At 35.4% G+C, this 13,975-nt stretch overlaps 4 protein-coding genes across 4 annotated transcripts in view; 2 read left to right on the forward strand and 2 right to left on the reverse strand.

Moving 5' to 3' along the window:
* The window catches only part of LOC111715039 (eukaryotic translation initiation factor 3 subunit E-B), a 21,783-nt gene that overhangs the window by 5,187 nt on the left and 2,621 nt on the right, over positions 1 to 13,975 (reverse strand). Inside the window, exon 3 of the mRNA XM_023490280.1 lies at positions 6,414 to 6,422. The gene's annotated coding sequence lies outside the window, so the exon portion shown is untranslated. The remainder of the gene's footprint in view (positions 1 to 6,413; positions 6,423 to 13,975) is intronic.
* LOC111715031 (WD repeat-containing protein 75) lies at positions 147 to 2,493 on the forward strand. Its single transcript, XM_023490270.1, has one exon. It carries the CDS (start codon positions 147 to 149, stop codon positions 2,475 to 2,477), a length of 2,331 nt encoding a protein of 776 aa, XP_023346038.1. The 3' UTR covers positions 2,478 to 2,493.
* Positions 8,583 to 10,752, reverse strand: LOC111715049 (uncharacterized). The gene is made up of 3 exons (XM_023490291.1): positions 10,485 to 10,752; positions 9,823 to 9,955; positions 8,583 to 9,524 (listed from the first exon to the last, which is right to left on the reverse strand). The coding sequence occupies exons 1-3, from the start codon at positions 10,688 to 10,690 to the stop codon at positions 9,138 to 9,140; spliced, it is 726 nt and encodes a 241-aa protein (XP_023346059.1). The 5' UTR covers positions 10,691 to 10,752; the 3' UTR covers positions 8,583 to 9,137.
* Positions 11,325 to 13,975, forward strand: part of LOC111715083 (small nuclear ribonucleoprotein E) — a 3,938-nt gene continuing 1,287 nt past the window's right edge. Inside the window, exon 1 of the mRNA XM_023490340.1 lies at positions 11,325 to 11,429. Within this exon, the coding sequence (XP_023346108.1) occupies positions 11,365 to 11,429 (65 nt within the window). The 5' untranslated portion in view covers positions 11,325 to 11,364. The remainder of the gene's footprint in view (positions 11,430 to 13,975) is intronic.

A 13,975-nucleotide genomic window follows, 5' to 3' on the forward strand; every position in this document is an offset into this window, starting at 1 on the left:
TATTGTCTGAAGTTGTAAACTATCTTAGTACTTACATGATAGGCCCTGTTTTGTAACACTGATTGACAAAATATTATCTCATTGATATGCCTTGATTTTCTGGCAACTCAATTTTATTCAATTATCTTGATTGATGAATATTTCAGATGGTCGAGGAAAATGTTAAAGTTAAAAGGAATAAAAATCCTCCGGATTTGACAATCCAAGATGTAGGGGGACGAGATTTCTTAACCAAACCAGTCCTTCTCACAAAAGATGGCAATTTTATCATCTCATGTCAGGACTTCAAGATTTATATTTTCAGTTCTCAGACTGGACTTCCTGTCAAATCCATCAACACTAATAAGATCCTGAGTATTGCATTGTCTGAGAGACCCGGAGAAGTGGTAGTGGCTGGCTTGAGATCAGTCACGGTTTGGAACTATGAAGAAACGAAGGTGGTCGAGAAATTTAAATATAGACTTGGAGGTCGAGTTTCCTGGAGTGACCTCCTGACAGTATTCCTTCCGAACAATTTCACCACTTCCGGAGACGTTTATCTTACATTTCTTAACAAGACTCAGAATAACTTTGTCCGTGTAAATGTCCGGGAGAAGAACTCTAATGTAATATTTAAGAATGTGACTATTGATTCCCAGCATATCGGAGACAATGATAATTCTATCGTATCTCTCTCAAATCACAAGGTTCCCGCCATGAAGAACACGTCATTTGTCTGCTACGACAGGAATATTGCAAAAGTTCAATGTTTTCAGGCGGATTCTGAGAGACCGCTTACCATTGTTCGATGTCATCCGTCGGAAAAGACGATTGCTGTTGGAGACACTTCCGGTCGAATTTTGATATTTGCCGGAATTGATACAAGTGATGAGTTGAAGCCGGCTAAAAGTATCTTGCATTGGCATTCTTTGCCGGTCACTGGTCTTTCCTGGTCATTAGAGGGCGGGCATCTATTCAGTGGAGGAGGGGAGAGGGTTCTCTGCAAGTGGTTTCCGGAAGCTCACTCCAAACCAACCTTCCTCCCTAGACTTGGCTCGGATATTATGGGTATAGTTGTCTCCGAGAGTAATACAGCACTCAAGCTTCAGAACAACTCTGTCCTGATTCTGGATCGTCAGGACAAACCGAGTGGAGAGTTAGCAGGATTATGTAAAAATAGCTCCGGGTGGCCTGCAGGACTGTCCTGGGATAATAGAGCAAAAACTCTTCTCCTCAACGGCAATGTAGGACATGTTCAAGTTTTCAATCCACTCTCCAAGGACACGTACACCATAGATATCACGCGGCAGAACTATCTGACCAAGGAGAGAGAGAAGAGCCCGTTTAATGCTGAGGTGAACCAGCTCTCCGTCTCCTCCTGCGGGATGTATCTGTGTACGGTGGACTGTTGCTGGACTCCAGTTGAGAGGGTGAACCTCAGATTCTTTCATTTTGATCCGTCTTGTCAGAAGTTTACTCTCAATACCATAGTTGATACTCCGCACAAACATGGATTAAATGCTCTGAAGTTCCAGGAGAACAGAACTAGCTCCGCCCCACTCCTCCTCTCCTGCGGGAATGATAAGAGTGCGAAGATCTGGTTTCTCGACTCCTCCTGGTCCTGTAAACACTCCATTGATTACCGTAGGTTGAATTGTCTGGGTGGAGCATGGTCTGCAGATGGTAGCGTTATAGCTCTTGCATTCGAGCATATCTTGACTGTTTGGGACAGAGAGTTCAGGTTGAGAACAACCTTGTTAAATGAGAAGAGGGAGCATGTGACTCGCCTGGAGTTCGGGAAAGAAACCAACTACTCCCCCTTTCTCTTCACAGCAACCGACAGCACGGTCTCCATCTGGAATCTGATGAGTTTAGAGTGTACTTTCACTATACAAATGACCGGATGCTTGAATGTACTCTGTGACCCTGTGAGTGGACTGCTTGCGTTAATCACTAAGGATAAGATAAGCCTAGTGGACCCTGTCATGAACGTTGTAAAGCAAGAGTTTGTCGGTGTAAACGCTACGGGAGGCGCAGTCTATGTCACATCGAACAGCAAGAGCATGTTGTACTTCATAACCTACAATGGACTTATCAGATCTATCGGGTCCAAGATCAAGAACGCCGGGTTTAAAAATATGAAGATCTTCGAGAAGCCGAAGAACCCATTGTTTCTGACCAAAGCAAATAGCGTAACTCCAATGGAGATAACGGCCGAGGTTCCAGGTTCTGCAGCACATGATATTGAAACAATTTTGTCCGTTCCTTTGCATGCCATCCCGTCAAACTCTGCACTCGTTCATTCTTTCTTGGCAAATCGTCTCCTTGCTCTCCCTAAATCCCAGGTTGTAACCAATCTTGCTCCAGGAGAAGATAAACAAGAAGAAACCTCAAAACAGATGAAAAAGATCAAGCAAGTTTTCACAAGAGAAATAAAGTCGTCGGAGCTCGACTTAAATTCATTTTGTAAACTTTTAAAAGAGAAAAAATCGAAATAAAATTATTTTTTTGTAACTCTTGATTTTTAAGTAGATGGATTGACGGTGTAGTAGGAGCAGGGATATAGGGTGAACTAAAAGAAGGGTTTAAGGTGGACTGGGAGTAGGGTTTAGGATGGACTAGGAGATGGGGTTGTAAGTAGATTAGGAGAATGGTTTTGGGTTGCCTAGAAGGTGGATTAGGAGAAGGGTTGAGTATGAGAATGTAGAAGAAGGGATGAGGACGGACTTGGATAAGGGTTGAGAGGGGACTAGGAGAAGGGTTAAGGGTGGACTAGCAGAAGGGATGAGGATGAGAATGGGAGAAGGTTAAGGATGAAGTAGGACACGGGTTGAGGGTAGACTAGGAGAAGGTTGAGGTACTACGGTAGTTCTTTAGACGCTGAAGATGAAGATTTATACGAAAATGAAGGCCCCGGGAAGACTTCGAAAAAAAATCGAACCATTTAATCGAAAGTTTTGATAATTTTTTTTACTTATTCTTATGTATCATATGGACACGGCTGAGCCGATCAGAAAGTCTGCCAAAACAGGAAAATCCACAAAACTATTTATTGTGGTTATGTTATTGTGGTATATGGTTTTCAAATGTATGGTGAAGAGTGAAGGAAGGCTTGGGGATAGCTCCGAGGCAATAAAAGCTGAGATGCAGGGTTACTCACAAAAAATAAGACTTAAATGTCGACCCCAAAACTATTGAAATACACTGATCTATTAAATTATCCGGGGTTCCTCTCTCTTATATACAGGGTGACCCACATAATATTTGATCGTGTATAGCTCAAAATTGTGATTTTTGGGACTAATCAGAAAATTTCAAAACAATGAATCCTTTTTAAAAAATTAAAAGGTTTTTATTAAAGTTTTCTTGCCGAAAATACTAGATTTTTCGAGTATTTTGTGCGTATTTTGGCGTTAAAGCTTGGAGATAATCTAATATGATATGGACGCTCTGTATATGACTACTAAAAGTATGTTTACTGAATTAGCAAAGAAGGATAAGTGCACAGCCGCAGAATAACTACAATAAAATAAAAAAGCCTAACAATTCTGAATTGTCGCCTCTGAAGTCACATCCTGTTTGTATACGCTGCACAATTGCTGTGTCTCGTGTTCATTTTACTATTTCAAGCCTTAAACTTATTCTTAAAGTCGTCTTCCTATTGCAGAGTTTTCTGGTTACCACTGTATATTGAAATGTTTCCATCGGATAATATTATTTCTTATCAAAAGATTTAGCTGAAACGTATTTTTGAAAAATAAATTGACCGGTATGAATTAAACAGAAAGTATGGTTGAATATCATTTAAGCTCTCTTTCCCCCAAACTTCAGAAAAATCTTGTATTAGGAGCGCCCTGTAAGCTTAGTTATACAATAAAGCTCTGCTTTGCTCAATATACAGGGTGTCCCAATAAACACGCTGTATCTGGATACCTTCTGACAACCTGTAACACTTCAAAAATGACTGTTTTGAAGTTTCAATTAGATATGGATCTAAAAATTTTAAAAGTTTGGTAATAAGGGTTTTAAGCGGGAAACTTAAATAAGACATAAGACTATATTAATTCCGTACAGTCGCGTCGTCTTTTAATTCTCAATCCTTTTCGAGCAACCCTGTACCTCAAAATTAGTTTATTTTTATTTTTTTTAACTTAGATTTGACTATTATGGTAGTCTCCCTTAATAAGTTTATACTTAAATTTTTTGACATAGAATTTGACTATAATGGTAGTCTTGGAGCTATGGAATAAGATCTACATGTATTTGCCATACGTGTACTCTAAATTAGAAATAGTAGTTCAAACAAAGACTTTTTCTGAAAAGAATAATAATGAATACGTTTCTATAACCTGAACCCTACTCATCTCTAACCTGAACCCTACTCATCTCCAACCTGAACCCTACTCATGTCTAACCTGTACCCTACTCATCTCCAACCTGAATCCTACTCATCTCTAACCTGCACCCTACTCATCTCCAACCTGAACCCTACTCATCTCTAACCTGAACCCTATTCATTTCTAACCTTCACCCTACTCATCTCCAACCTGAACCCTACTCATGTCTAACCTGAACCCTACTCATCTCTAACCTGAATCCTACTCATTTCTAACCCGAACCTTGCTCATCTCTTACCTGAACCCTATTCATCTCTATTCTGAACCTTACTCATCTCTAACCTGAACCCTACTCATCTCTAAACTAAACCCTACTCAACTCTAACCTGAACTCTATTAATCTCCAACCTGAACCCTACTCATCTCCAAGCTGAACCCTACTCATCTCCAAGGTGAACCTACTCATCTCTAACCTGAATTCTACTCATCTCCAACCTGAACCCTATTCATTTCTGACCTGAACCCTACTCATCTCTAACCAGAATCCTACTCATCTCTAACCTGAACCCTACTCATCTCTAATCTGAATTCTACTCATCTCTAATCTAAACCATAATCATTTCCAACGTGAACCCTACTCATCTCTAACCAGAAGCCAACTCATCTCCAATCTGAACCTTACTCATCTATAATCTGATCTCTACTCATCTCTAACCTGAACTTTACTCATTTCGGACCTGAATCCTACTGCATCTCCAACCTGAAAACTACTCATCTCTCCAACCTGAACCCTATTCATTTCTGACCTGAACCCTACTCATCTCTAACCTGAACTCGAATAATCTCCAACCTGAACCCTACTCATCTCTAACCTGAACCTACTCATTTCCAACCTGAACCCTACTCTAACTCATCTCCTTTGAGGTCTAAACTCTCCACATTTTGTGACCTTAAAAATCAAATATTTTTATTCAAATTATAACATTTTAGATCAAAGTCTTTACTTTTTATATGAAATTCTCTATTTTTTTAATTTAAATTCTTAAAATATTATTGCAAAAATGTTATTTAAAAAGTTATTTTGCATTATCAGATTTTTATCAGATTCTACAAATTTTAGATCGATATCCCAGTTTTTTTTGGTAAAGTAAAAATTTGGATCTTTAAAAAATGTTGATAAATTTCTGCATCTTTTAGAATATTGTGAATCAAACACACGTCACACTTTGAACGGAGGTTCACTTTAAATTGCGTATATCGGTTCCATGACCATACTAAACTGAAACTTAGTACAAATATTCGAATCGAAAAATGTAAAACTAAATGCCTTATTTTTTCTAAAGAAAGGATTAATTGTAATGAAATAACCCCAATTTTATTGAATAAATTATCTTTACCATTTGTTAACGACTTAAAACATTTAGGACATGTTCGCAAAGTGATATTTCAATGACCATAGATTGCAATAAAAAACGAGCTATTTTCATTTCAAAAATTCATTCCCTTAACCAAGAATTTTATTTTAACAGTCCTAATGTTATTTTGAAACTGTATAATATTTATTGTTGTAGTTTTTATGGATCTAGTATTTGGGACTTGAGTTTCAAAATTGTATACAGCACGGAATACTGCTATTAGAATTCTTTTTAATGTACCTAGAGATACGCATAGGTACTTGATTGAAAGTATTTCACAATGTTTACATGTAAAAACTATGTTAGCTAGCAAATGTGTGTCTTTCTATGAGACTATTGAAGCAAGTTCTAAGCTTTGCATTAGATTTCTTCCTAATTTATGTAAAAATGACCTTAACACAGTTCTTGGCAGAAATTTATTTTCTATTGCGAATGATTGTTCTGTAAATCCTTCGGATCTTAGTAAAATGTTAGTTAAGCAACAAATGAAATATTTTGATGTCCCATTGGAAAATGCACATAGAAAGTTCAGGTTTTACAAGAACTTTTAAATACAAGAAAGAATAATTTATATGTTGAAGGATTCGATGATTACGTAATAACTGAAATGATAAATATGTTATGTAATGAGTAATAATCAATGTTGTCTATTTGTGCATAATTTTGCATATTTTCTCCTTTTCTTTTGGAAACCCGTATTTTCAAAAAATTTATTTAAACAAATTTAAACTACACCATTTATATATGTATTTATATCTTTGTGTGTGAATAAATCTTTATAATAATAATAAAATTATCCCAATTGGGCTATTTTTCTCTAATAAACAGAGCATCCAGTATCAGGTTGGATTATTTCCAAGCTTTAACGCCCAAAATACGCGGATAATACTCGAAAACCTGCAGGTATTTTCTGCATGCTAATTTTATATTAGCCATATACAATTTTTTAGAATGATTCATTCTTTTTAAATTTTCTGATTATCCCCGACAATCGCAATTTTAAGCTCTAAACGATTTGATATGATAAGGGACACGGACACTCTGTAGATTGTCCAGGATGAGATAGGGGAGTGTGATACATTTTCATAGTCTAACTTTTCAAGGCCTGCTCATAAAAAAATAGACCTTTAACTTCAATGGTTAGGGTGCTAGGGAGGGTTTTAAAAAGTTCAAGAAGTACTCCGGAAAAATGCTTTTTTTTTACTCTCGACACATATTAACATACGACGCATCATGTTATAACATAAACTTTTCAAATGGATTTTAGATCTGTTAATTAATAAAAAAATTATTCACTATTTTAGATTTTTTGGTACACAGACCAGCCGTTTGACCGTCCTCCACTCCCTGCATCCTAAATTATGTGCATAAAAAGTTTGTTCACAACTTTGAAGTTGATAAAATGAGATTCGTTAGACATTTTCAAGCTGTAATTCAGCTACCACTTCCTCGCTTAGCTTGCCTGATCTACACTATTGGGGATTTTATCCCCAATAGTGTAGATTCGGGGACTTGATAAGTTTCTTTAAAGTGCTAGATTTTTTTAGATTTTACATTCATTAATTGAAAAAATAGCTAAAAACGAAGAGATTTATTTATATTTTTTGTCCAGATTTCCATAATTGCTTTTTAAATGGTTACGATATTAAAATGTGAATTTGTAAACTTTTTTTAAACTGTTACTTCTAGAAAAATTGACTTTAAGATATCACAGCCCTAAATAATAACAAAAGTGGCGGCTAGTTTTGGAGATTAAAATTACTTTATTTGATTTTCAGCTGGCAGGGTTGGTCACGCAGCCGGCCTATGGCAAACCCGGGAAACCGCAGCTAAACCATAGCTAAAGAATATTTAACGAATCGGAACCATGCTTCTCGATCAATTCAAAAACTAATAAATAAGAGATTGAAAAATTTATTCAAATTCCATAAACAGGATTCACACAAGATCACAGAAAATAATATTTTAAGAAACTGTTCAATTTTATTCAGATTTCAGGACTGAGCAGATAACTTTTGAATAGACACAAAGTATTTCCGTCAATTCAAAAGTTGCCATCTCCTATTACGATGCGTACGTTATTGTGTGATCAATAAATCTAAGCATGAGCGCGAAACTCGGTTTAGTAATCATGGATCAAGTTTTTAACAATAATTTTTTTTTAAGAATTGAAAATTATTAAATGGTTATCAACAATTGAGACTAACATCTATTTAAGAAATAAAATTGGAGATATTTAAGTTTTTTTTTAATATAAAACTCAAATAAAGAGAGCTTATGAAGTAACTTTGATAAATAAAGAAATTCACTACTTGAAGAACCTTAAAATTCACTACTTGAAGAACCTTAAAATTACCGTTTTTTTCAGATTAAACTTTATCAAGTTCGGTTGGGAAATTGAAAAGTTTCTTAAAATTGAAATAATAATATTACAACGTCTAGTTTTAAATGCATAAATATAATCTTCTAGAAAAAATGTGAATACATGATAAAAATGCTTAAAAATTTGAGCCAAAGATATCGTTTTAGTTTTTTTTTTTAAGACCTTTTAGAGCGTAATAATCTTAAATGATTAATTTTAAATGAAACTTTTTGATTGAATTTCTTAGAAAGGTTGACGTTTAAGTGGCAGTGAATAATGATTATAAAACTTTTAAAACTTCTTGCTCAACTAATGATCTTATATAAAAATATAAAAAATGGTTAAACTAGTAATGAAAATACCTAAAACAAAAATTGGGGTTCCGAAACAATTTTCATTCAAAATATAGAAAATTTACAGCTTCGATGGTTTATTACAGTCAAATTTTCTATTTCATTTCTAGAGATTCAAATGCATTTTTTAAAGATAAGTGATCCATGATCATGTTCATTGTACAAATGCATTAATTAATTAAAATAAGTGATCCATGATGATCATGTACATTGTACAAATACATTGATGAATTAATAAGAAAAAGGGAAGTTTAAATATTTTAAAAATTGCACAACACAGAAAATCTTTAATATTGCTTAGGATCAATCCTTCAGATCGGATAATTAGTAATAACGTTTCGTAAACAGGAAATAAACTCTATTTTTTAATAAGCTGTATGAGATATACATACATAATTAAACAAAAAATGAAGAAATTTCTGTCTATTTTGCTAATCCTGATCCTAAGCACTAAAGATAAGACAGCTAACACTGATCTATGTTTTGTATTTTATTGTATTGTCGCATTTTCAGTCTTTCAGAGTCAGACTAAGGGGGTTAAAATGCAGTCTTGTACTGAAACCAGATTTTCAATTGATAAGTTTTAAATTTCTACATGTTTTTGGTATAGAATGGTATAAATGCTGTTGTAAGTCGATTAATTAATGGAAAAATATAAAAAGACGAAGGTTTGTTATTTGTACCGCTGTTCCTAATTAGTTTGTCTCCATTTGGATCCAAAGAACGGAAATTCTCCATTCGTATATTCCTGGTTCTCCTGTAACTCAAGGGTAGGTAGAGTCCTAGGCCAAGGTTTCTCTTGGTTCCATCCAACCTCCGGGTTCCAAGAAGCAGTCGTAGGATCAGGGTTCCATAAGGATTGTCCTTGGTCCGGGTTCCATGTTTGAGCTTGGTCCGGGTTCCAAGATTGACCTTGCTCCGGGTTCCAGAAAGAATTGGCGGAAGCTTGCTCCTTCCGTCCTTCCAGGCTAGAAGGAGAACTACAACCACTAGAGATTGAATAGGAACCTGCTGCCTCCTGTCTGCTTAATCTACTGCTAAGCTTAGCATATCTTATTCTACTAGTGCAACAAGGTCCCTAAAATATATAAGAAGCATATGAAAACAATAAGATCACTATCAGGCGCATATACAAGGTGGGGGGGGGGGGAAGGAACACCCCGCCGGAAGAGTGAAAACTATTTTTTGTTTTTCCAAAAGGGGATTTAGCCCCCTCCCCCATTAAATTGAGTCCTCCCCCTGGGCAAAATCCTGTGTTCGCCCCTGATCATTGATGGAGTAAAAATAAATATTTCAGTTTACAGTTTCAATTCCCCCCAATAGGTTGGTCCGGGTGTCTAAACTAAATGTTTAATATTAGTTACTTAAGTACTTACGTTACAGAATTGAATTGTAATACTGGATTTATCTATTGTATCAAGTTCTGCTCCGGAAACATAAACCATACTGGCTCCCTGCAGAATAGTCTCAGATCCTAAACTAGTTCCTTCAAGAGCTTCCTCTATGCAACTAAAACAGAAAATTAAATTTTAAAGGATATTTCTGAAAAAAATATGTTCGATGCGCGCTACAGATAGGATTGAGATTTTGTTTATACTAGGTTTAGGTGAAAGGTCGTATGATCGTGTCTTAAAAATCATTGTATCGTTAATGTAATATTTTTCACTTAAGGATTAGGTTAGAAAGAGTTATGGGTCGATTGCTGTGGCTAAAACAGGCTAGGGGGCCAAGCGCCGTGGCAAAGCCGATGCGGCCCAACATCTTTGCATATACCAAATTGTTACATTTAAGATTCTTTTACAAATTTGGTGAAAAAAAACTAATATGTTTTCACTTCTACCTGACCATTCATAATGTCGGAAGAATTACAGCCAAAAAAATTTAAGGCCCATATTCTCTAGATTAAAAAAATAAAGGGCGCTAAAATTTACTTGAAAACTTGACGTCCGTTTCATGATTGAGATGCATCAAAACTGCACTTTAAATCAACAAAATTAAAGATCAATGAGTAATGAATGAAACAACGCCAATCTGTTACCTTAAAGGGCTAGGATTATGATTAATATTCTCAGGTTTACTCCGATCCTCGAGCAAGGATTGTAATCCAAACACACTAAAGTCGGTGTTAGGTAAACTCCGAAGGGATCCGCCCTGGTTTAATCGAATATTCTCTCCTAGAACGTTCTGGGATTTGAAATCTGGCAACCCAGGCCTGGATCCAATACTTCCTAGAGCGTTATTCATGTTTATCCTTGGAACACCGATTTCTCCTATTTTTGTTTATCCAGTGGTTTAACCTGGATAGAGGGGAAGAGAAAGGCCTATAGTATAATAACACTGATCACCAAACCTCTCTTTTTAAACTAGAATTAAATTATATTCAAATCTAAAATCTTTTCACAAAATATTATTAGCCTGATAATGCATTCTCTTTATCCCAATACTTTTTATATAAAAATTACCAAACATGATAATTTTAATAACAAAGTGTTGCATTTTTATTTACCAGTGAGTGTTGATCTTAAAATTTGTTTGTCTAGAACTCAGCTGGGAATACTAAATGTCGAACGAGAAGTCAGCGTAAACAAAAACTTACTATTATTTAAATCCCGGCGCGGTCTTCGAGCTCTTCGTCCTCTAGCGTGTTTATTTTTTGTTTCTATCAACAACATTTAAGACGCCTGCCTATAGTGCGTATAGAAATAAACGTTTATCAATCAATCAATTTCTATCAACAAAACGTTTTAACTTTATTATTCTAAATTAGAACTTTCCATTTAAAGATTGAATATCCATGCATTTTATTGTTTAGAAAACAATAGAAATATTATTTATTAATTTGTCGGATATATGCTTTCATTTCTCTTATACTGTGTTTGAAATTTTATGAATTTTTTTAGAACTAATTGTGTATTAAAATGTCGTACGGAGGTGGTCAAAAAGTGCAGAAGGTGATGGTGCAGCCCATAAATCTTATCTTCAGGTAGCAATTTTGATAATGATATCTATCAATTATTACGGACAGAAGAAACATCCAGGTGATGACATTCATGTCGACATAATTGGTATTCCTGGTGCAACCATCAAAATGCTCAACCACGCCTTCATGGCCGAATTTAAGAACAGCTACAGACCGATGTTCTGCTTGTTGGAGGGCTGAACGACGTCATGAGGGCAAGATCTCTAGACAAGATCAAGAAGGACCTGACCAACTTCAAGAGAGACGTGACCTCACTTAAGAGATCCTGCGGAGGCAAAGTAGATTGTACGCTTGCTGTTGCTACAGTTCCCTACCCTCCAAAGATCCCTGCATTACCAACTGAATAGAGAGTAGTTGAAGCAAACCGGTTTGACACCCTCAGCAAAATGACGGACTTCATTAGAGAGTTGAACAGGACTGAGGTTAACACTGCTCATAGCATTCCTCGGGGATCATACAATGCTCCGACATATCATACTTGGGATATGAAAACTGTTCATGCTGATCCAAACGTCTATGGCCCAAGGAACCGAATGGAAACTATGGTGGGATACAGAGCCCCACAATGGAGAGAAGAGGTCTACGAAGAAATGGTCCACCTTGATAATAAATCCCGTCTTAGGATGGGTAGAGCGGCCATCAAGTACTTCATGGTACTCTATGATCTGATTAAGTGCAGTGCTTATTCAAAGGTCAAAGGCCTCGAAATTGAGAAACGTTAAATAGAGCAGGAGTACAGCTATTCCAAGAAGTGTAAGTTTACACAGGTTATGCATTAAAAGCTGCAGTTCTAACATGCACATTCTAATATTTCGGTGAATCGCCCTTTGTTTTATTTATTTCTATTATGTCTTCATTTAATTGGGTGAAACGCCGTTCTAGTTTTACTTCAATATTTTTCATATATTTCTTTTATGGTGAAACGCTGTATATAAAGTAAAAATTACTCTCACAAAATTGGTCAAAGGAAAGTTCTAAGAATTTTGAAAAGGAAAATTCTAGCTACGGCAAATAAGAAATTAAAAAGTTTTAAATATTCAGGCTTCAAATACTTTAATTCATTAATTGAATTTCAACAATTGAACTGTAAGATCTTAAATTCGAGACCTCAAGTACTCGAAACACTATAATTAGTAAATAGCCTCTTTCTCGTCCTTAAACATGATCTATCTTATGTTTCCGCAAAAGTCAAAACCCAGCTTAGGTCAATACATGAATCTCATACAACTAGTCTCCACATTTAATCTATCTTGTTTTAAACACCTATCGTCAACAATTCAAAACGAGATAATACTGGTTACTTACTGGTGAATCGCCTCACCTTCTTTCTATTTTTCCACTTTTTTTGTAATTTTTGGTAATTTTTTCTGATCCCCCTCATAGTTTCTGCTTTTTCCTACATGTTGTAAATCGACCTTTATATTACAGTCTAATGCTTTTGCTTCAGAAAGTATATAAAAAGGTCTTTTATTGTAAGCATTTTTTCGTTCTATCGTGGTCAATTATAAATGCTTATGTTTAAAACACCTCTCGTTAACATTTCAAAACGAGATAACATTGGTTACTTACTGGTGTATCGCCTTATTCTTTTATTCTTGTACGTTTTTCGCTTCTTGTTATTTTATATTTTTTCTGATCACCCTCTTAGATTATGCTTTTTGCCACTTGTTGCAAATCGCCCTATATTTAAAAAGCGAAAATGTATTTTTTTTTGTCCAGGACGATCTCTTATTAACTTTTGCCAGCTTACTTTACTGAATTTACTTTACTTTAAAATTAAAACATTAAAAATGTGTCATTTACCAAATATTTACGATTTCTATGTAAATAAATGATGCTCTATGTAAAATATTAAAATCAAAATGTACGTGTTTTTGATATATATATAAAGTTTACTTTGTTATTTTTGTACTTTTTGATCAATAAAAAGAATTGAATAATAAAAATTATTACGGGCACAGCGCTACGGGCTGTGTGTCCAACTGTGTTCATGTGTTTCATTGTGATCCACAAAATTAAATTGCCATAGCCAGTTCCAGCCGCAGCTCTACGATGAAACATAATCTGTTTATTGGAGTAAATTAAATTATAAGTGTTTCAAATTACTCTAAACATTTTTTTAAGTGTTGAAGCTTTTTTTTCGACAAATATTTTATATTATTTTACTTGGGCAAGGATTCCTTGCGCCTCATGGGGAATATTGTAGGAAATTCTTCTTGGTCATGATAAAGGTAGCCAGGTCTTTCAATTAACCATGGTCAGCATGAAGTTTATTAAGCACTTCTCCTAGTTATTTGACATTCTATATTTGTTTTCATCAAGCAAACTTGTTTTTACAGTCCTGGCTTCCTTTTAGGGCTTACATTGAAGATTTTATTAGAGGGGATGGTGGAGTTGGCACATTTGATGTAGGGGGGGGGGCCCTGCCTTCATTTTTGGTTCAAATCTTCCAATTTTTTGGGTGCACGCCTAATTAGTGATCGAAATTCATAAAATAAAATCAAATTGAATTTTAATGACCTCTAATGACCTCTAATGACCTCTAATAA

Source organism: Eurytemora carolleeae, unplaced genomic scaffold (genome assembly GCF_000591075.1).
Source record: "Eurytemora carolleeae unplaced genomic scaffold, Eaff_2.0 scaffold120, whole genome shotgun sequence".
Classification (NCBI taxonomy): Eukaryota; Metazoa; Arthropoda; class Copepoda; order Calanoida; family Temoridae; genus Eurytemora; species Eurytemora carolleeae.